Genomic DNA, 23,618 nt, shown 5'->3' on the forward strand with positions numbered 1-23,618 from the left:
CTGTGGAAAGTTACAAAAACATTTTGTGGGGATTACTTTTGATATGGATTTTGAAAATGATAGGTTTCTGTTTCTGGAATAAAAACCCTTGGGTTTTAATTTTTTTTCTCCCCCAAAAGGAAGGGTCATCATATGATCCAGTTGGAATAAACACAAAATTTTCATAACATTTTTATATTACTAGTAGAAAACTTTCAGGCCTTCCAAAGTGTCCAGAAAAACCCCACAATTTACTGCTGCTGCTGTTTCCTACTGTGGATGTATTATAGGACCTTGAAAGCTGCTGGAGAAGAAGAAAGCACAAACAGGGAGAGCATCTTCCCATAAACTTTTTAATAGTACTTTAAGCAGATACTAGGCAGACTGTAGATGTGTCAGGTTTGTTAAAGCTAATACTTCAGCTCAGGGAACCCATTTGGCACTTGAAGTAAATCTCCCAGATGGAACAATATCATTAAAAATTAATTGTATAACTACTGGACCTGTCTTTAAAGACTTTTGAACTGCTGAGGCTTTCTAATCAGATATTGTTGCTCCACTTCACCAGTGAAGCGAATCCAATGCCTTTTCCGGCGTATGGCCTACTTCTGTTAATGAAAGCACAAATTATTCACTTCAACATTCAGGTTGTAAAACTAATCTCCTGGCTTACACATTATTCTCTTCTGCGTGTTTAACTTCTCTTCGCTGGACCAAAAAAAAAAAAAAAGTGTATAGTAACTCAGAAGGGACACATCAATCACCTTGGCGCCGTTTAAAAGCCAGGTAGAGCTGGGGATGGTGTTCCCTGGCCTGCCCTGTCTGTGTGAGTTATATCAGGGGTGTCTGGCCTGTTATTCTTTCTAAGGTCTTTAGCATTCAAGGGAGCTTTTTTTAAAAAAATCGACTTTTTTATTTTTAAAAAGCTTATTTAGTATTTTCGTCTTTTCTTCTTCTGTCTGAGCTTTATCATGGAGCTCGCCACTGTTCACTGCCATGATGTAACTTCTGGATGATAAATGTTCTGCAGAAAACTGTACAGCACTTTCATTTGCACTGCATCTGATGGTGGACAAAACAGATCAGCTGGTTCTTGGTTTCCTTTCTGCTCCTTTTCTGAGGCAGACTCACTCGATTTGATGCCCAATATTGGGCAAGGGAACCTTGAGGCAGCCACTGAGCTGCTGCTGTAGGGATGTGTCCCACTGGGTACCTGCATCTACCACATCTGTCTTTATATTCATATAAACATGGACATCTCCTTTAGGGCAGGCTCTTACACTTCAGGTTGTTTGGGCTTTTTTTTCTGTTTTTATTTAATTTTTTAAATTCATTTTAGGTGGGTTTTTTGGTCCACCTACAGCACCTTTAGGGCTGTTGGGAGTCATTTTAATAGTCAGAAAACTGAATATTTGCCAATTAATAGTTAAACCTTGTTGTTCCCACTGCCACTTTTTTTCCTGATAAGGTGTTTGTTGTCACAAAAGTAGTTCCGTGGTCATGTCGTTTTCTAAGAAAATACCAGATAATAACTTCCATTTATTCTGTATATAGGTATAGAAAATGCAGGCACATATATAGTTGTGTGCATGTATACTTGTGTGTGCTTAATGAAGTGGATCATTTGTGTACAAAGCATCAGCCATTCCTAAAAAAAACTCCAAAAGCACCAAAAAACCCCAAAGAGCAGCATAGGACATGCAAAGGATTTTAGTTAGAGTCTGACTTCAGACTCCTTTTCCAAAATGCTCTGGTGTAGGTAATTGAAAAAAAAAGGTAAAGCTTCATTAAACACTTTCAATTTAAAAAAAAGAAATTATCTTATGCAGTAAATGCACTTTTAGACTCTGAACTCATATGTCATATTTATTAGAATTTGATTTGAACTTCTTTTTCAGGTGACAAGCACAGCACAGAATTATATGCTATTTATTTTTGTTTTCATTATGAGGTTTATTTTAATATATTTTTCTGAATTTATTTAGCATTTCAAGCTATACATCATAAACCTAGCTGCAATGATGCTGGGGATTTTGATATTTCTACATCCAAGTGACCTTTTGTGATATTTCTGTTCTGTTTTGTTAACTTATGGGGGAATAAATTCTGAGAATCAAAAAATGAAATTATAGGAAACAGTTGTAAGTGCTTCATTTCTTTTATGCCATTTACGTACTCAGTAATAAATAGGAAAAAATAAGCGTGTAAAAAGTGACACTCTAGGAAAAACCAGTGCTGGTTTTTCATTTGCTGTGCATTCTGAGAGAGAAGTTGATCCCAAGTTGGAACAGACTGGATGTACAATTTGAAGATACCTTATCTTACTTGTTTACAATATTTAATGTTAAATAATATTTCATATGTTATTTTATAGTATCATAAAATCCAGAACCTAACTTCCATTTCCATACAGAGTTTGCTGAGAAATGGAACTAATAAAAAAATAATAGAATAGGAAGTTTGCATTATGAGCTGCCTAAATCATAAGCCTAGGCTTTTTTACTTCCAATTAGGCAGCCAATTATGGCATTTGTAGTCAGAATGAAAATAACCCAAAAAATTCAACTAGTGATTTTTATGGTGTTTCTTTTATACATGTCTATATGCACAAATATAAAAATTACTCCTGACACTTTGTGACTCAGATATTGGGACTCTTAAAGCCATTTGACCTTTCCATAAGGACAGAATATACTGTTCTGTGACAAAATTAAAGTATTGTGTATAAACTTGTATTATTTTGGAATAATTTCGTAACCATTAATTTTACCTTGCTCCCAACCCTCCTTTTTTCAGCCCGTATCTTAATGTCTCACTAGCAGACATCCCATAATGCCAGCAGTGGCTGGAACGTGCTTAGTCTCAGCAACAGTTTGCCGATTATTCCAATTCATTTGCATTTGCTTCCTGACACTTTTCTGCCTTAATTTATGCCTTAAATAATGCAAAGGGTGATGTATCCGTGATGTAATTTCCCATTCCTTATAGGTTAGGATGACTCAGCACCGGAGTTAACACACCAGTCAAACCTTGGGCACCTCGGGGTTTATCTTGTCATCCTCAGCCTCTTTGTGGGCAGCAATTCCTTGTCTAAAACATGAAGTTATTGCCATAAGAGCATTCAGGAGAGCCATTTTTTTCTCTTTCAGCCTGAATGGGTGTTAAGTAGACAATACAATATTGGGCTGGTGTTTGTTTGGTTTTGTTTCGGGTTTTTTTCTCTCATTTTCATTTAACTGCTCAGTTCAGCTTTGATACCTTGTCTGTATCCTGCTGCTCCATGTCCATGGGATTCTGTGCTTCTGCATGAAATGAAGAATTAATAAAACCAGCATTTCTTCTTTGCTTTCACACTTCAGAAGTATCAGAGTTCTGCACAGAAGCAAGAGCAGATGTGTGTGTATCTTTCTGACCTCTTTGTACCTGCAAAACTAAAGATAAGTTTTCTTTTTTGGTGTTGCTGTTATTTTCTTGTCTACAAGGACAACTGATACTTTGTCATGCTAATTTTTTCATTTTTCCATCTTAAATGTTGTGTTAGAAGTAAAACATGGTATTCAACATCTTGTTTATTACTCTTTCCAGCTGCAGAATAGATGGGTGGAAAATCAGTGCCAATTCAACAAAAGCTATTGCACTGCAATTAAAAGATCAAGCTGGACATTGTTAATTCCCTTCCTCTTTCTGTTTTTTGGGGGGGATTTTTTTGGAAACATGTTCTAGGAGTGGTTTAATTAAATTATTACCTGCTGTATCACCATCTGCTTACATGATTTTGAAACGTTTCTAACCTCTGTGTGTGTGTGTGTTCACTTCATGACTTCAAGGAAGTGCCAGAAAAGCAGTGAACATACTCAGCAGATGGACTGAGGGACTCACACCCTCCAAGCAGTCAGTCTTGATTGTTCTGTGTATAATTAAGCATATTTTCTCTAGATCTAATTATTTAGTTTCAAAACATGGCAAAGATGTTTGTATTTTCAATAGTCAAATATTCCTTAAGGGATGAAGAACCGCTCCAGCTTGTTGCTGTGGATAAACATCACTATTAGAATATTCCTGGTAAGGTCACGGATGATTGTTTTTCATTTAGCTCAATATTTGGATTATTATTTTAAAAAATATTTAACTCAAACCTTGCACTTTACAGTACGCTGCAGGTAAATCTTAAAAAGAACTAGGTCTGGGTGCTCAAAAAAAATCTCAATGCTTAAATACTTCAGGTGTGTGTTTATTTTCAACTCTTAATGATATTTTATTCAAAGCAATTAGAGTGTTCAGAGGGTTAAGGTTGGAGTGTGTTGTCCAGCAAAAAGCAAGGTGCCATTTTAATTTAAAGAAGAAATCTGCAGATGTGAAATCTGCCTGGAAGAAGGACAATAACATCTGGCTCTAATCAGGTAGTAGAAGAGCATTCTCCCCAGCCTCAGTAGGGTATTCGAGTGTGTTTATAGTGGTCATGGATATCTTTGGAAATGTCCATTGGATCCAGGTGTGATGGTGAGTGATGGTTTTTTGGGGTGTTGCTCCAGTACCATCCAGCTGTACCATGAAGCCCTGATGATGGGATGGGCTGTGCTGCTCTTGGCTTACAAAATGCAGAGCTTCTGGCCAACAAACTGCCTTTGGGCTCATCTCAGTGCAGAGCTGGTCTTTATCATTTATTGAAATAGTGGAAGTAAATAGTGAGACATTGTGATGATCACGAGCTTATGAGTTTAAGCAAACAATGAAGCAAACCAGAAAACAACCATCATTTTTAGCTCGTAGTTCAAGGTGTGCTGTGGGATGGGAAGCTCCTGCTGACTCAGTTCTGCTGGATTCAGAGTTTGGGGGAACTGACCAAACCAATTTCTTTTAATACTGATGAGAGTTAAGCAGCCTCTGCAGCCCACAGGAGGAGTTCATTGTGTCAGGATGAAGAAGTGATGATCCTCTCAAACACTCGTAGCCTGGGAATTCCATTGACTGTTGCGTTCATTAATAATCTTAAGACTTCCACTTCGTGACTCAGGTCTAATGGGCTCATTAAATGGGAGTCCAGTCAGGTTTCGTTCAGCTGTGTGAAGCCTAAATTGTGATAGGGCTCTAAGAAGATTTTGCTTACTACCACGTTATGTAAGTTTTCTGATTTCTTACTCATTTTTCAGTCATTTTGACCTTGCTAAACCAGATTCAAACTATCTTCAGAGGCATTTAAGTAGCTTTTTTCAGTGCTATATTCAAAAGCTCTTAAGCTAATGCCCTCTCTACATTTCATTCCCTATATATTTATTTTTCTGGTTCTCATTAATTTAATTAGATTGCAGTCCTCCTTTGCTCTTTTCTGCGAGATTGCTCTGCTGGATAAATTCATTTTAACTTTGATGGCTTTATGCTAGAGGTGCATCCTCATAGGTGTCTATTCAAATAAAAGTGCCCAGAGTAAAGTGTTCTCCTTTTCTCATAAACAAAATTCCCAGTGCAGTCAGTAAAATTACTAGTTTTTGATAATCTGCATCTCTAGTGGGAAAGTCATGTCTTTACTTCAATGGTAGCTGCTTCAATGATACATAAAAGTGCTTTAGAACAGTGCTGATTTTGTTTTTGAAATCACCCAGCACCTTAACAACAAGCTTTGATATAAAATTCAGTTCTCCAGTTCTTTGTAGTAGTCTGCACTAGGTAGGAAAGTTTATGGGCATTTAGCCAACTGCCTTTTTATATGTTGCATCCACCTGTTTTGACATCAATCCATAAAAATAAACTCCATATGTAGCCCAGAAAATGGTCTTTGTGGGTCCCAAGTTACAATGGCAATAATTAAAATGATTGCTTTCATGTCCCAGATGGTGACTGTGGTAGATAATTGTATTCTCTGCAATTATTTTGGACTAAGTTTAGCAGAGGAAAGTAAAAATCCAGGTTTTGAAACAGCACACAGTATTTAATTGGTTTAACTGGAGGCTTTATTATTTCCAGGGTCTAAAAGTAAGGGAAAAATGGAAATGGATTACAGGCCCAAAAGAGTTTGATGGAGGAGGATGTACATTCAGGTGTGGCACATGGTCACTGTAGGGTTCCTGTCTGTACATTCACTGTGGTGGGCTTTGGGCATGGCCCTGTAAGGGCTATATTTGGGAATTTCGTAAAAAAAGTCTGAAAATGAGTAATGGCACTTGCTACTTTTGGCCATATTCAGACCTAGCCCTTTGTGATGTCTGCCAGGGCAGCTACAACCTTTGTGTCTGGGCAGACCAGAGTCAGAGCGTGATACTTTCTAAAAAAGATGGAAAATTTGAGTAATTAACTAACATCCTGATAGCTGATGGCGTGTTCTGCCGTTGTAATGATCTTGCTTGTGTTGTAACAACCCTGGTTGTTTCAGGCTGAATTTTGGCAGTGTAAATATTTTGTGATAGAGCAGTGCTTTGTAACTTCCCGAGTTTTACATTTTCATGCCATTTGCCTAACATTTGGTCTCAAAACAGCTTTACTTTTAAGTGCTATTGAAGATCGTTTATTTTTCATAATGCCCCTGTTCATAAATAAATTATAAAAGCTATGAGACATGCTTAATGTAGTTCAGTGTGTTTCTAAATACCCTTAATACATAAAGAAATTCCAGGTATGTCCTATATCTAAAATACAGGGAATTCTGTGTCTTTGCTGTTGGACAAAAAAGAAAAGAGTGTTCAGATTTTCAGTCTTGAATTTTCGTTAATGTACAAACTGCTTCCTAATGTTGATTCTTGATTCATTTTAATTATAAATTTAGTCATTCTAAATTTTTCATGAGCTTGGGTGACTTTTCTCTAGAGACTGATTTGCCTCTTTCCTTGCTGTAAATCATAAAAAACACTGTACTGTGAAGCTCAGTGGAAGACATTTCGACGTTTCCCTGTAAAAAAAGTAGTAGAAATAAAGGAAGTGCTGCTGCTTTTTTGATTTGCATGTCCTGATCCTCTTCCTCATGGGCATCTTCTGACTTCTTTTTTTTCCCCCTGAGCTTGGAATTAGGTCATATATAAATAAGGCTGATTAAGTTGTTTCGTGAGGGAAATATTCCCAGTAAACCCCTAAATTTAATAAAAATGCACATTTTTAGTGAGGAAATATTTATTTCTAAGAGAAATAATTAACATGTAAGGTAAAGCGGGGCATGTTCAGTTTTGAATGACATTTCTGGGGAAACTTAAAAATTTCATTTTCATTTCTTGAAGTCAAAGAAAATTCAGATCCTTATGGAGTTTAGGATCTGTATCCCTATTTCTATGTATATGTATATATTTAATTTGTATTTCAAAAGGGAAGAAAGGCAGGAGAGATCAGGGCCATTCTGAGAGTCACTGTAGTGATCTAGACAATTTCCCAGGGGCCTGCAGAGAGACAGAAGCTGCAAATGAATTATGGTTGGGTATACATTTGTTTATTTTATGAAGTCTTCTTCCTTCAAGGCAACATCTGAGTATTGTAAGTAGAAAAACAATTGGACTGCAATTCATATTTGGTCAAAATTATCAGTATAATGTTGAAAATACTCATACAGTATTTTGCAGAGTTTAATAGTTTGAATTATTTAGAGTCACTAGTAATATGTTTCTTGGGAGTCCTTTTTAGAGCCAGTTATGGATAGTATTTTCATGAATATTGCCAGGTTATGTTCTTTGGAAATTAGCTTATTGATTCCCTTCAATTGGAGGGTGATTTTTTGAGAACGCTGGTTTTTTACTGACTCCTGGCTCTGCATAGTGAGAGCTGGTGACTGAGATTAAAATTAGGCTGGGAATAAAATCAATAAAAAGCTTTGTAACTTTGAAATTTCCATGAAACTCTCAAATCAAATGTTTTTAAAATGAAGTTGTCTGAAGTAGCTCAGGTTTCCATTTATTTGTGTCCCTGGAAAGATGCAGCAGATGAAGCCCAAGGGAGGAAGCAATTAAATACATTAACTGCTAGGTGAAGGGAGAAAAGCCTAAATCCAGATGGTTTTCCTGCTTCAGGCTGAAGGGTTTATAGAATAGAATCTGTTCAGAAGGAGAAGTCTGCCTGATCAAGACCAGGTCGTGCTGTCCTGCTCAGCCTTGCCATAAATCCAGCTGTACTCCTCATCCAGACCTGCAGAGCCCCTGCAGTGGGTCCTGGTGAGAATTCTTGTGTTTATCCTGCTCCAGCCCAGCTGCAGCTACTGAAGGGTTTTTGGAGATGTAGGATGACAACAGCAGCAAGGCATTGTGCCAGAAGCATGTGTGACCAAGGCTGGCTGGCACAGACCTGTTTTCTGTGTTTATTCTGTGATTTCTTACATAAAGGTGCCCCGAGAAGGAAGTTTTGTCCGCCTTTTTGATGATGTGCAAATTGCGTCAAAGGCGGCAACAAACACGAAACGTGTAAATGAAATGCTTCATTTATCGGTAATTTGGCAAAACCTGCATCATTCCTGTGCTTCAAGGGTTACAAGTCAAGCAGTTTTTAGCAAGCTGCTAATCTGCTGTGCTTGCTCTATAGTTCTAGTTGCTTGCTGTCCCAGGAGTTTCCAGCAAATGCTCATACAATCTGATTAACATGGTTCACATACAAAGGGCGCTGGCCTGGGGACTACCACGTCTCATTAATGGAAATGAATTTTTCATGCCATGACTGCTATGTCTGTCTGTTAAAACTTTTCATTTCTTTTTCCAATTCTGTCTCTTTTCTGTATTGTATTTTTTTTTTAAAAAAAAGCAAAAATGTCTGTATGAATTTTAACAACTGGTTATATTACAGGATTGAGAGTTTTTATATTTGCATACTGATGTTATTTTTACTAAGAAACAGATGTATTGGCAGCAGAGGAAAGGAAAGGAGTGCAATGGCATACATTTGTGTTTATATTGAATCCTTTAGCTCTGATTGAATGCTGGATGAGTTCAGCTTAAGGATGAGGTGACTCGATCTGTTCTTGGCAGCAGTCCTGCTTTGTGTGGGAGGTTAGAGCAGGTGACCCTGTGAGATCCCTGCCAGCCAACATTTTCATGATTCTGTGAATTGTCAACTTTTCAGTGTAACTTTCCCTAATTAATTCCAGTATTGTAATTGATGTATCATCCCATCTTTTTAATAGGCTGTAACGTGTTCTACTGTGACAGGAATATGGACATGTTCTGGTTTATAGCTGAAAGCAGGGACAGAAGGTTTAGTTTCTCTTAGCACTGTTCCTTGGGGTATTTTGGATTAATGGTGCTTTTTAAAGACAACTGGAGAGGAAGCAATAGTACGTATTAAGCCAGTATGCAAAATATGCTCTGTGACTGGTCATCCACAGAGGATGTGGATCCACATTCTCGTGGCATTTGTTAACATTTTTTGCTGTCAGCAGATTGTCATTTTCTGATTACCACTATTTTCTTGAAAGTTCCCAAACATCACTGGCTGTCCCGTCCAGGGTGCGTGCCTGAACACAGGTATCCAGCATCTTACAGGATCATCGGCCCACATTTAGCTGAATTAGCAGAAACCATCAGCCCTTCTGTTGATGCTCTGTTCCCACTTTAGAAGGGAATTTCTGCAATACCTCTAAGCATCAGTTATATGCTTTACAGCCTCCTTTAGCTCAGTGTACTAAGCTGTATGTTTCTTGAATACATCCTCTTTGTTCTTGTCATAGTGCAAACTTTGCTTCTCTTCAACTGCTGATGTCTCTAAATCAGAAAGTTCTACAACATAAACAATTTAAACTGTAATAGCTATGCACAACCCTGGCAAAGTATAAAGAATGTTATGAGAAGCTTTTCCTCTACAGTCACTGATCTCTTTTTTTTTTTTTTTATGATTATAAGGTGTGTCTCACGCTCTTCTCTAAGTGGTCAAGAAGTGTTACAGTTGTTTTTTAAGAAATTATTTATTGAGAAATGTGTATAAACTAACAGTATAAATAAGCTCAGTCTACTGGCAGTCTGTGATAAGTTGTGCACAGATGGAAGTTTGACTGTCAACTTGAGTGTGCCAAAAATGGCCAGATCAGATTGAGACTGAGAACTGAGGTCTTTGGGATAATGGAGTTCTCCAACTTTATTTCTTGCAATGGCCTCATCTCCACACAGCAGAGCAAGGCTGAGAGATTTCCCTAAACAATGACTGGGAGACCATCAAAGAGAGGCTGAAGATTAAACCATAGAGGCTAAGCAGCTGTCCCTCTTCCTGGGAGGTGTGGTAACACTTGGGTAGGATTTGGTGGAAAACTGCATCAGATCTGGCTGCTTTTGTGGCTTTGCTCCAGGAGGGCTTCAATAAAAGTGTGATGTTCATCTGGAGAGCCACTGAAAGCACATACATTACTGATATTTACATGAATATCCTGTAAAGCTTTACATGTAGACGTACTTCATCACAGATGCTAAACCTGTAGCCGAACTGCCACAAGATAGGTGTGCAGGGGAAACAGCAGAAAGATGAGGTGCTTCCTTTAATTTTTTAACCTCAGGAATCCACTGAGAATTCCTTTGTTGACCTGAACTAACACATCTCGGATTTTCTTTCTAAGAGAAATCATAAACTCATTTCAGTGTGTAGACACTGGCGGATTCAGGATGCCGAATGTCACACCATGTTGACTATGTGTGAAAAAAACATGTTCTGATAAATTCACAGGAATTGGACTCCATGCAAAATTACACCTCTAGGCACACTCAAATGACCAAACTCTTGACATTTCTCAAACTTGACAGCTTATTTCAGTGGTTATTTAGGAAAAAAAAAAAGGTCAAAGGACACCAAACATATTACAGCTCTGCTTCACCTATAGCTATAGCAGCACTAGATGTTCTTATATTATATCTTGGGGCAAATGAAGGGTTTCTCATTTAGGCTCTAGAAGCAGGATTAAATAAGGCTGAGGAAGAACAGCTGAGGGAGATGGTGTTGTTTGGAGAAAAGCAGTCTTAGGGGAGACCTTATCTTCTCTACCGCTCCCTGAAAGGAGGTTTAGCCAGGTGAGGTCGGTCTCTTCTCTCAGGTGAGACAGGAAGAAATGGCTTTAAGCTGCACCAGGTAAGGTTTAGATTGGACATAAGGAAACATTTCTTCACTGAAAGCCCTGGCACAACTGTTCAGGGCAGTGGAGGTATTTAGAAGCTGTGTAGTTGTGGCACTTGGGGACGTGGTGCAGTGGTGGCCTTGGCAGTGCTGGGTTAATGGCTGGGCTCGCTGACCTTAAAGGGCTTTTCCAGTGTAACCAACTGTAGCCCTGGTTGGTGGCTGACATGTTTTGGTTTGCTGAAATTCCTTTCCCAGGGAATTGTCTGTAAACAAGAGACATGTTTACGTTCTTTCCCTAGGAGGGATTTCTTCTTGATGTCCCTCTGTCCGACCAATGTGATTGAAGAGGTTTGTCTTTGCTTCACCAATCGAATTGGTCTGCGTAGAACAGTATAAAAAGAGAGATACATCCCAACAATAGAGGCATCATTTTCGGCCTTCTGAAGCTGGAGTCTTTGTGTCATTGTGGTGTCCATCCCAACAATGAGGAGTCATTTTCAGCCGTCTGAAGTCGGAGTCTTTGTGTTGGTCACATCCACCGTCCCCGTGGTTGTGCCATTGAACAGATCCCACGCAGGGTTGTTACAGCCTGGTGGCTGCAGCAAACATCCCCTGGGCTCCCCAGGAGCAATCCCAGGGCTGGTCAGGTGCCAACAGCTGGACTGTCCCCTGACAGGAGCGTGGGGTGTCCCTGTCCCTCGGCAGGTGTGCGGGGACACAAGTGTGCTCTCATAAACCCGGGCTGCAGCAGCAGTTGCCACAGCAACATCACTCCCTGTACTTGAGCTTTAACATTTGAGAGAGTTCACCCAGAAAATAAATTTGGCGTGATTATGGAGTACCCTTGCTTGTTTTCTGAATTCTTTGGATGCAGATAGTTGAAAAGAGCAGGAAATTATGTTACTGCCTTACTGTTTTCTGACATAAACCATGCACAGAATCATTAAAGCTGTCATCTATCAAAATATAGTAAAATTCCAATAAAGCTAAATTGTAAATGTTGCCATCCTCAGCTCCATAATATATTATTTTTAAGGGCTCCCTGTCATTGTTGAACTTGATAAAACTGAGTAAAATCCCACTGAGCAAGAAATGAGGAAAAAAATCTAGAAAATGTAGTATTGAAGCAAGAATTTAATTTTTTCAAACAAGTACTGACCTATTTTTCTACAGCAAGTTAGAATAGCACAGGATGGTGACAGCAGGAACATTTTTGTGTGTGTCTATCAATATTTTGGACGTATCATTTAAAGTCTGGTTTTATCCAAAAAATTACTCTTGACATCAGACATCAGGGCTTCATATTTCCTCTGTATCTCTGATTTCCATGTGAAATATTGCTAACAGGAAAATTTGTCTTCTGTAATAACCAGATAAGTTTGAGAAATTGATCCTAAACTCTAAAAACTGGAGCACTTGGAACAGGTTGCCCAGAAAGGGTGTGGAGTCTCCTTCACAGGAGATACCCCAGAACCATCTGGATGCCAATCTTGAGCTGTGTCCTCTATCCAATTTTAGATAGAATTGTTTCCCAAATGCTCCAGAGTCATCAGCTTGTTTGTGGGTTGTAGTTTCTTTTTTTGTTTGGTTTTTTTCTTTCCCCAAACGGAATGTGTTAATGTTTTCACTGCCAGGTTTTGTCAGTGATTGTTTAAAATCAGTAATGGAGTTGATGCCTATGATGAGGCCAGATCATCCAGAAAAGTGACCTTTTGATTCTGGTTTTCTTTTGTTTGTTTTTGTTGTTAGTTGGCTGGTTGGTTGTGGTTTTAGTTTTTTATGGTGGGGTTTTTTTTCTGGTTTGTGGGTTTTTTGTTCTTTCCAAGATCTGGGTTGAAACCACGTCGTATTTTGCAATGTTGGTTTGCATCCTTTGAAGTATAACAGACTCCCACTAGCATACTTTATTACAGTGTACTAGCTTGCAATTGTACTGTTTCCAAATTTTTGAAGTTAAAATGGCTTATTTTTTTAATAATAATTTAAATAGGATTGACTGTAATTAAAGAGAAAAAAGAGTTTGAAAAATATTAAAGTGAAATGTGCCCAAGCCAAAGACTGGCAATGTAAAAATTTCCGAAGCAGAAATGAGTCATATAAAATTAACTTTCTTAAGAACTGCTATGGCCTGTTAGTACAGCATTTTGCTGTCAGCATTTTCAAGTTAAACACCATTTACAATGATTTTATTTCACATCAAATTCAACTATAAGCTTAAATGCAAATGCCCCAATAATAGGTTTTTGTCCTGGTAAAGCTTTGTATTTTACTTCTTTCTATGGCAATTATAATGTCTGGGGAGATGTAATGCAAAATATATTATTGATGAAACCTTGAAGTTGGAAAAATATATCTATGCAGGCAAACTGGATATTGGGTTCGTGTACAGAAAGTCAGTGTGAGAAAAAATGGGGAAAAGGGAAAGATTGACATTTTGGAAGAAGAGCTTTGTGTGGGAGGGACAGGAGCTGGGGCAGAGTTTTGGGAAGGTGAATGGTGGGGAGGTGGTTTGGGCAGGAGGATTTAGGTGGTTGGGCTGGGACTTGGTGCAAATGAACAGAGATGTGGGACAGAATTTCTTCCCCTTACACCCAGTTTAAGAGCAGTGTAACTGGACATACGTGACACATCCCTGGAAGTCCTGATTCTCTGCTTCTTTGCTTTTAGAAACACTGAAATCCTATCCAGTGCCCTTCTCAAGTGCAGGGTCTGAGTGTTGATTCCAGTGGAAAATGAGTGATTAATTCATGAACTGAGAAACTGGAGTGTTTTGTGCACGTGGCTTCACTCTCCTTGTTTGGCGTTGTCATCCTGATGTTTGCAAATGAGCAAAAAGAGGCAACAGTGAGAAAACTGAGCTGTTCCCACCCCAGTGGGAGGAGGGAAGAGCTGTCCTGGAAGCAAAGCAAAGGCAAGCAGCACAGCACTGTCCCACAAGAAAAGCACAGACTCCTTAACAGAGCCATTTATACTGATCTGATTACACTGCAGCTTTAATAAACCTCCTTGGTAGACTCTGCATATATCACAGATGCTGTTAGCTCCTATAAGGTCAGTAAATATATCTGAGTTTCCTTTCAGGCAAATAGGTATTTGCAAACTAAACGTGTCTGAGAATGGGAAAGATCTGCATTAGTAATACATGCCCAGCATATTAGAGACCAGCCAAGGCTGCCTTTTTGTTCCCTGATATTTGTCTGCTGGGGAAGAAGGAGCTTCCTGCAATCTTTCTGCGAGCCTCAGGAATTGAGAGATTCTGAAAAGGCAGCAGGCAAATATATCCATGTTCCCATGCACATCTGGATGGGCCAGGATATTACAGCTCAGGTGGCTGATCCATTTGATAGTAGGCAAATTTGTTCCAGCTAAACATTGTTGTGCACAAGTCTTATCAATCAGGGTGCACCAGACCCTGTTCTTACTATGTGGTCATCCTTTTGATATTAATGGTATCCTGGTCCACATGGCTGTTGGTGATACAATAAAATTAATGAGAGATTTTGGAGAGGTCAAACACTTTATATCATTCATCTGTGCCAAAAAGGACATACAGATGAAGACACAACTTTAGATTCAACTTGGCTGTGTTTTACAGACCTTTCTCCAGTTTGATCTCTCTGTTGTTTCTGCTGCAACGTTGCTCAGTCTTTCAGGGTGTATTCATCTTCAGTGAAATGTGATCAACTGGTGAGTTTTGCCATTTGTTTTTATCTAGTGGCTCTATGGAGTGACAAGGTACTTAATTGTCCTGCTGTAACTGAACTGGTTGCCAAGCCCATATCCCAAAGGTGAGGGAAGGGAGAAATCATTACTGCACAAAATTAAGGCAGTGGTGATGGAAATATCACATTCTTATTTTTGAATTACAGGGTAGTGTAATGTTGCTGTTGACAAGGGCATCATAATCTCTTCTGCAAACAGGGATTTATGACTCTGAAGAAATTTGTCTAGACCTGAAACTTGGCATCATCTCGTTTAACAAAGTACTAATTTGTTGTCATACATACTTTAAAGCCTTTCATCCATGATAAGCACAGCTATTGGCCCTTTAAACAGGTGGTGCTACATCTGCATTGGGGTTTTCCTAAGACACAAGGACTTAGAGGAAAAGCACTCTGTTTTGAAGATACTGAGAAGAAAATAAAAATGAAAGAACCCTTGAAATTGAGATGAGCCAGCCACCCTGGAATTTTTGATTTATGACTGTACAAAGAGGCCACAATGCCTTTAGGAGAATTCCTGGGTGAATTTTGCCTTTTCAGTGCTGAGCACTAAGTGGGTTGAGAAGGAAGGTCTTGCTGTGGGCAGCCCATTAACACTTGCCACATTCCCTGCTGCGCATGAGCCTGCTAATTGTCTCAGCTATTTATGAGCTGCACTGAACAACTTCAGCACCAGTCACAAACAACTCACAGTAGTATGTTCATATTGCTTTTTCCTTGTTGGTTTCATAAAATGTTCATGTAAACTCACTTTTCTCTTACGGGGGGTATCGGGAGGTGGCAGGACCTTTAATGAAGATCACATTCTGTAGTTCTCCAGAGCTTTGCTGATAAGGGATTTAAGCAGGGAAAGTTGTCCAGAAAAGAAGTTTCTGGTGGTTCCATAACAAGATGTTCCTGTCAGGCAGGATGTAAATGTGTTATTTTTAAGGTCAAAGCACAGGCAGAGAGTTTTGGAATGGGCTCGTTAAGGCAATAAGGATCTGATAAAGCTGACTCTCCTGATTTCTTGTGTACAGTTAATTGAAAGGATATTTAGCTTTGGTTTGATGCCTCTTTATAAACATTCTCCCCACAAATCAGTAGAAGTATAGAAATGTACATCAGCTTTATTGGTCATCAGCTTGGCTCTGTCCAGTATTCCAGAGTTTATGATCCCCTTTGCTGTCCCTATAGAGAGGCTTTAAAGCTCACTTGGTGGATATTCAGACTTCTGGCATTTTGCAATTGCTCTTTTATCTTTATAATAAAACATGTATTTAACAACAATTAAATGTTGAAACAGCTTGCTGGCAGATGGGGTGAATTTTCTATCTCCTGAAGTTTTCAAAAATGTCTTTCAAAAATATGTTCACTTTATGGTCTGTGTTATGGAGAAGACTGAACTAGAGTATTGTAGTGTTTTTTTTCTTCTTTTTTTTTTTTTTTCTGTATTTCCATTGTCTTCTTTTTTTCGGTCACAGTTCACTATTACTGTGAATATGTAGTGTTTTCTTTCTCCTTCCAATTCCAAGCCAAAACTACATTTAATACATAATGTTTAAGTCATGCCTACTTCCTTAACCAGCTAAATACCAAATACTAACTAGAACAGGTGATACAGATTGTATGGCACAAATGATCTGTGCCTTGAGAATCAGGAGATCCCTTTGTAAAATGACTTTTGGAATGGATAAATGCAGTTCAGGCCCTGATCTCAGATACTTCAAGGTAAGTTGTTCTATGTCCTTAGACTGAAACATTGAGCTTAGAAATACGAGTGGAAAAAGTGAAGTTAACAACTGCAGCTACTCTTGCATTCTTTGCATTCTTTAACTAAAGGACATGTGTTGCTAATAAGATCTCATACTCCAAAGACTGGTCTCAAATATAAAACTGAATTGAATATTGATTTTTTATTTTAGGTCATTTAGCTGCTTGCGTGTTCGTTGTCGCTGGTTTTATTCCCCTGAAATGAGGAAACTGGTTTTGGTGCTTTGAATGAAAATTGAATTGCTGAGATGCCAAGAGGGGGAATGGGGTTACTACTTATCTGCATAATAACCATTAATAACCATTTCACGAAATTTCATATCTATTTTTATTATGCATTTATATGTAGATTTAAATAACCTTTATTAATACACTGCATTGAACAGTAATACACTTTTCTTTAATATCATAAATATGGGGAAAAGTTAACTACCACAGGTAGGCAATGGTCAACATTTATAAGCTCAGCAAGATTAATACCTGCCATGGAACACCATCTGAAAAACTGCCTTAATTCTGGTTTATGGATAGTACTGTAGTAATCTGCCAAGGGTTTACTTATTTGGCTAAAACAGTTTGTTAAATGACTTGAGGAATTCTAGAGCCAAGATTATGTGTTTATGAGATGCAGTGGTGATTTGCTGTGCTTTAAAGGACAAAACATCGGTCTTTACTTTCTAATAAAAAGCAGTATGAAGTGGAATTGGGAAGATGAGGTTGTTGGGCAGGTGATATTACCTAGCAGTGATCTCTGTCACTGATGGTTTGCAAATTAATCCTTCCACTAACAGAAGAGGAGACGTAGTGAAAGGGCAGATAAATAGCTTGAAAATGAGTTATCTCAATTTCCCAAAGAATATTAATGCATGGTTTGGTGTCCAGTTGGTGCTGGGCAGGAAGCTCAGTGCAGCAGGCATCATTTCTGGGGCTTGCATTATTAAATACCTTCCTGAACAACCTGGATGGAGAGGCAGAGTATTCCCTCGGGGTGATTCACATTCTTGGGGATCACGGTGCTGAAGTTCAGAGGATCCTTCACACCTGAGAGCTGAGCTAACAAAGTCCACAGAGGACAGCTCTTGGTGTTTGACTTTGCAGCCATTTGTGGATTCCGCTGGAATTTAAAGACTGAATTTGCAATTGTTATTGAAATAAATAATGCAGGCTTTCACACTAATTTAAGAGGCTTTAGTTCAGCTCACTCTGAGCTCTGTTGCTCCCATATGGAAGAGTTTGGACTGCAGAGGGAGAATTGATCAGCAAAGGGACAGGAATGGTGACTTGGAACATGTGGGTTCTCCTCTCTTGTCTGTTCCCAGGCTGTGTGACAGTAATAGGTGAGGGATATTTATATGGCTGTAGGGGGAAAATAGGAACTGTAAATTGGTATTGTATTAGAGGCAGATAGCCTTTCAGGGGACCATAGGCTGTTTCATTATTTTGGAGCTTGCAAGTGGTTTGCTCTCTGAAGAGAGCTTCAAAAAGCTGAATTCCACTTTGCCATTACAGTGGGTTGCCCTATTATGTGGTAATGTTACTTGGAGATGAGTCTTGGAGAGTGAAAATGCCTTAAAACATAAAAATGGAGTGATAATGTAGCTTTGTAGGTGTCAGTCTAGTGTTCATCACTATGAGAGATTTCATATCTTCATTTTTTTCTAATTGAGAAGTGAGCCTGATGTTTGAAAAGCCCTAAATTGCAGATGCTTATGTGTTGGAATGGCTATTGTCAGAGTGTGGGGGGAAAAGGCACCCTGTTGTTGCAGTCTGTCAAAAATGATTTGTTGAAAATTGACTTTGAGTGTTTGTACTGGAGGTCAGAGTTCCCTTTAGAGGGCGTCTAGTTCCATAGAAATATCTAGAAGTGCCACAGTTGTGCCTTGCTATTTAAAGAATGATTTTGTTACAAATACTTACCTGGCAGTGCTTTTGATTCATTAAAATGGGAAAAATAAGTGGAGCAAAACAGCTGGGACAATTTCTAAGTAAATTCATCAGTCATTCAGGAACTATGCATTTAAAACACCTATAAATAATAGACTGCTCCATCTAAATGGAAGCCTTTTATTGATATGTAAGTACAGTGTCACCCTGAAGTTTCTTTTTTAATTTATCATTTCCTTGTGTTTAGAATCAGATGAGGCAATTTATATTATTTCCAGCTTTTCAACTTTATTTTAGTAGCATTATTTTGCATGGTCTGTGAAATGAAATTGTTGCACACAGTTGTTAAGCTTTAAAATTACTTTCAGGTAGCAAATAATTGTTTTGGAAACTCTGAGCCTTCACTCAATTTTTTAATATTATCTCGAGGACTGACAAAATAATTGGATAATTTCAGTGGTTTGCCATTGGCACTTTTAAATTCCTTTTATTCCTATTCTTACAATATATTTCCCATGAGGATGGATGTTTATGGGACTGCTGATCCTACAAAAGGCAGGACAGTGGAAATGGAGGGAGTGAAATACTGAGAGCCCAGTTTTTGGGGCTTTATTTTCTGTTTCTTTCTCTCAGGTTTACAGAGAATAAATAAACGGTTTATGCGTGCATATAGAAACAAACATTTAGGTTTTAAATTTTGTTTTGACAGATAGAAAGATGGCCTATCACAAGGTGAATGCAGACCAGAGAGCACAGGGCCACTCTCCATACCTGGACAACGACGAGCTCCAAGCCACGGCGTTGGAGCTGGAGTGGGACATGGAAAAAGAGCTGGAGGAGCCTGGCTTCGACCATTTCCGACTGGACAGTGCAGCCCAGCACCACCTGGGCAACTCACAGAGCCCTGACCTCGACCTGGAGCCCATCCAGCCTTCCTCTTCTCCAAAGGGGAGATTCCAGAGGCTTCAGGAAGACCCCGACTACATCTCCCACTACACGAGACAGGCACCAAAGAGCAACCGCTGCGGCGTTTTTCGGATACTGAAAGGATTTTGCACTGCTTTGATTTTATTTATTTTTGGAATTGTCATAGGATATTATGCACGCAAGAAATGCCCTTCTCCCCCGACATCTCAAGAACCAAATAATCTTCATATCTACCGTGAAATTCTCAAGGAAATCAAAGCTGAAAATATTCACCGAATTTACAGGTATGTGCCTTGGCAGGTTTCTTGTCTAAATGCTCTCAGGTGCCACTGTTAAGGCTTCACCTGATTTTTCCTTATGTGGAATCTTATTTACAAACCCTGACTTTTTTTTTTTTTTTTAATGTTTGCTTTTATCATGATGCTTGGGAGATGTTCATAAGCGTCTACAAAATTAATTTTTCCATAATGCAAATTTGTGTTGATCACAATAGGTTTTGCTTTTATAGTGTTCTATTGCTAAATGTATTATCTTTAATGTAAATGAATTGGAAAACATAGATAATTCAAACTGAATGAAATGCAGACAATAGAACAGCTGTCCTAGATCCAACTGACTGCCAAATAACGCTATTGAAAAGCAAGGTTGATATGATGTTTTGTAATATTTGAGAAATCTCCATCTAATTTTTGGCACAAAAGTGAACTCTAACTGGTATTTTTTTTCTCTCTATGGTAAATGAAACCTTTATTCTCTATGGGTTTAGGATAGAAAAATTGACCTTTGCACTCTGAAAGATGGCAATTTGTTTATTTTTTTTATTCTTTATTATCTGTTTTAAGAATTTTATTTTTTTGTAAAATATCTGGTTTTGACTGGGCTTGATTATATCCTTTTTTCAATGTGGAACCCTTTCAGTGCTTTGACAAGTCTCTATAACATATTTGTATCAGAGTATAATCACTTTTCTGTAGCAGTGAGTGTGGAAGAAAATAGTTTCTCCTGCCAACTTTTGAAAGTTTCCTCTGTATAGGGAGGGGTGATGAGCTCATTCTTGGCTTCTTGGTATGCAAAGTTCCTATTTCATGTTAGAGGCAATGCATTGCAGATTGTTTGATCAGTATCAGGTCAGAAGCAGCAGAACTCCCATACCTGAAGTTAGAAAAGATTGTTGTCGTGGTCATCCAAAGAGGTGTTACTGAGTAGATCAGAAATGCATCAGAGGGAAGCACAGGGATGTTCTAACAACATTTGTCTTTTATTATATTTACTAAGCCAAGTCTTAAGTCCTGTAGTGGGTAATACCAGGTTTTGAGCCAACACTGCTACTAAATTCGAGAGAAAAAGTAAATATGAAGAGTTTCATGGCAGTTTTTATGTACCGAACTGATTCTACTTCAGACAAATCTAATTATTTTCATAATGGGAAAAGGTACAGGGGAAAGGTTCATGAAAAATGTTGATTTTTCATGTAAAATGATAACTTTGTTTTTCAGAGAGTAAACTGAACTGAATTCTATCTTTAGGCTTCATCACAACTGAAATATTGGAGTAAGCTAAGCCCTAAGATTGGGTATTACACAAATTACAGCAAATTGCTGACATGTCTGTCAGACTCAGGATAATACTTCAGGAATTTGTGTTCGGGGACTGGGAATCACTTGCCATTCTATTATTTCAAAGGGTGGTTTAAAACCATCCCTTTTCGTACCCTTTATCACTTGTCAAATGATTTCAGCTTGCTGTTAGGATACTATTAGGAGAATATGGATTTTAGGTAAAATGAATTATATAAATATTTTAGAACTTAAAAAACTGAAGTAGTCGCCATCTTACAACATAATTCTTAAGTTTTGGGTTTCTTTTCTATTTAATGGCACGCTTTCAATAAAAGCAGTTTTATATTAATTTGGCTACCTATGATTTCTGTGTATAAATAAATAATCAATGCTCTTAGTGTACTGCCTTTCCCAGCATTTTTGGTCTGAGACAGCTTTTATCCCACGTTATGTCCAGTTTCTTTCCCTCAGCATCCGTTTGGCAGGAGTCAGAGTGGCTGCAGTGAAACCTGGGTGTGTGTAGGCCTAGGAGCACACAACATGCAACATATGTGGCTTGGCTTTAAAAAAAAAAAAAAAAGCCCCAACCTGACAAAATCAATATATGTTATTGAAAAACTTCCTTCAATAAAATATTTTGAGTACTAGGAATAAGTGGCAGCTGCTTAGCTTGCAACTTCTAAATGTTACTGAGCATGACGTTAATTTAATTTTCGTTGTTTACTCCTTAGATCAGGCTCAGATGGTGAGGGAGTTTGCTAACAGTCCTGTAAAGGAATTAGGAGGGAAAAAACCTTGTTTAAGAGACACAGAGGTGCCAATCAAAGTGCTGGAGCAGACATCACCTTAATGTGCTTGAAGGTCTGGGGTGGGAGCTTTCTGAAATACTCTTGTGGTTGGATGAAGCTTTGAGAATTTGACCGTTTGCATGTCTAAAGAGGTGGCAGAAGTGCTCCAGGGAGCTTGTGTTGGTTGTGTTTGGATTTGGACTGGATTCTGTGTGAGCTGAATGAAGCCTGTCCACCAGTCCCTATAGGAATGGAAGTGGTTGAGTCCCCATCCCTGGAGGAATTTAAAAGATGTGTGGATGTGGCATTTAGGGACATGGTTTAGTCACCTTGTCACTCAGCAGTTCTGGCTTAATGGTTGGCCTCAATCTTAGGGGTGTTTCCCAACCTAAACAAATCTGTGATGGTGTAAGATATGTGCAGTTTGTGTTCATGGGTTGCTGTACTGGGGTATTCAGGTGCTCCTATGTGGTTTCTCCACTGGAGGCTCCTGGTGGGCTCTTCTCTTGTCAGTCCCATCCTGGATGGCTACATCACCCCAGCTCCATGGTAAGGTTTTTGATTTTCCCCAGCAGACATAACAAAAATCATTAGATAGGGAAACTCAGTGCCTTGGCTTTTATTCCTTCAACTTGGCACTTTGTTTCCCTTGAAATGGGAGTGCTACAGAATTTCTGTGCCGTTTAGCACAGTTGTAATTACTGGTCTGGACTAAGTTGTTTATTCAGTGGTACAGCCTAAGTTAACATTATCTCTGTGAGCCTTTTTGAGCCTCTCTCCCCACCCTCTGTAGGGAGGTGCTTGCATTATTGACCATAAAAAGTAGAAATCTGTTCATTCCTGATGTTTCAGAGGTTTCTAGATGAGTTGTTAAAGGTGCCTGAAAGGGAAGAGTAATTGCCACAAGAAAAATGGAGAGCTTTTCCTCACCTACCATGTTACATTTTAAACTGGGACAAAAATGAGAAAAGGGGCCAATATTGTTAATAGGATTCAGTCAGTAAATCAAACAATTCAGCAGTGTGAATACTACATTTGTTCAGATATGTATTTTTAAGGAGAAACAATCTTCTCCACACTACAGGCAGATTGAGATCTGGTAAAATCAGCCCTGATTCTTCAAACCTCACTGGGCCAATGGGAATCCAGTAGTTCTATCTGTTGGTTTCATGAATATAACTTTTCCGAGTTTTCTTCTGGAAGATAGATGACAAAATTTAAGTTCAGGTTGGGTGTAACTTGGTTCTCATACTGCAGATTGGGTATGAAAAGGGCATAAATCCCACTTCCAAAAGAAGTAGAAGTTAAAACATAGAATACTTTGGGCACCTGCTTACGTTTATATCCATAACCAGCAGAACTTAGCAGGGCTGAGGAGCTGGATAAAGGTGGTTAAAGTGCCAGGCGGAAAGCAGGTTGTCTCCTGGGACAGCTGGGTTGAGTTCTTGGAGCCCTTTTGGAGCGCGTCAGGAGGGCACGGCTGGAGAGGAGGGACCTGTGCCTCCTCTGTGCCTGTGCTCCCCAAGGAACGTCTGCAGCTCCAAAATACCATCATCGCTCTGGGAAGGGCCCTGCTCTCCAAAGGCATGAGTGCATTTAGATGTGCAGGTCTCTACACTTTATAATAAATGCTGAAGGTCTAAAAGCAGACCTTCAAAAACACAGCAACGCCCACTGCGAGTTTTGGTAAGCAGCGTGCTACTGAATTCTCAAAAGTAAGTCTGCAATGAAGATGGGCATAATTTTCAAGAGATTATTGTTGAAAAATTGTTAAAGCTACTTTTTGAAACAATGCTGAGATTTCTACTATCCCTTCACTGCTTTTGAAAATTGAGCTGTTGTTTTCTTTCTCTCTGTGTATGATGTGTATAAAGTTATTTCAGTTTTATTGCTCCAAAACCAAATAAAAACTGAAACAATCCTATTTTATTTGGAAAGTGTGGGGCCATCATAATTTTTTAGTAGGTTGTAATTATGCGGTTAGCTTCTGTAAATTAAATGGATAAATAAAG

General features: G+C 38.8%; 1 protein-coding gene across 1 annotated transcript in view; it reads left to right on the forward strand.

Moving 5' to 3' along the window:
- The first annotated feature begins 16,352 nt into the window (after positions 1-16,352).
- NAALADL2 (N-acetylated alpha-linked acidic dipeptidase like 2) overlaps positions 16,353-23,618 on the forward strand; it is a 227,352-nt gene continuing 220,086 nt past the window's right edge. Inside the window, exons 1-2 of the mRNA XM_066326482.1 lie at positions 16,353-16,406; positions 19,020-19,543. Coding sequence (XP_066182579.1) covers positions 16,353-16,406; positions 19,020-19,543 — 578 coding nt within the window. The remainder of the gene's footprint in view (positions 16,407-19,019; positions 19,544-23,618) is intronic.

The sequence above is a fragment of the Sylvia atricapilla genome, chromosome 10 (assembly GCF_009819655.1).
Source record: "Sylvia atricapilla isolate bSylAtr1 chromosome 10, bSylAtr1.pri, whole genome shotgun sequence".
In the NCBI taxonomy this organism is placed as follows: domain Eukaryota; kingdom Metazoa; phylum Chordata; class Aves; order Passeriformes; family Sylviidae; genus Sylvia; species Sylvia atricapilla.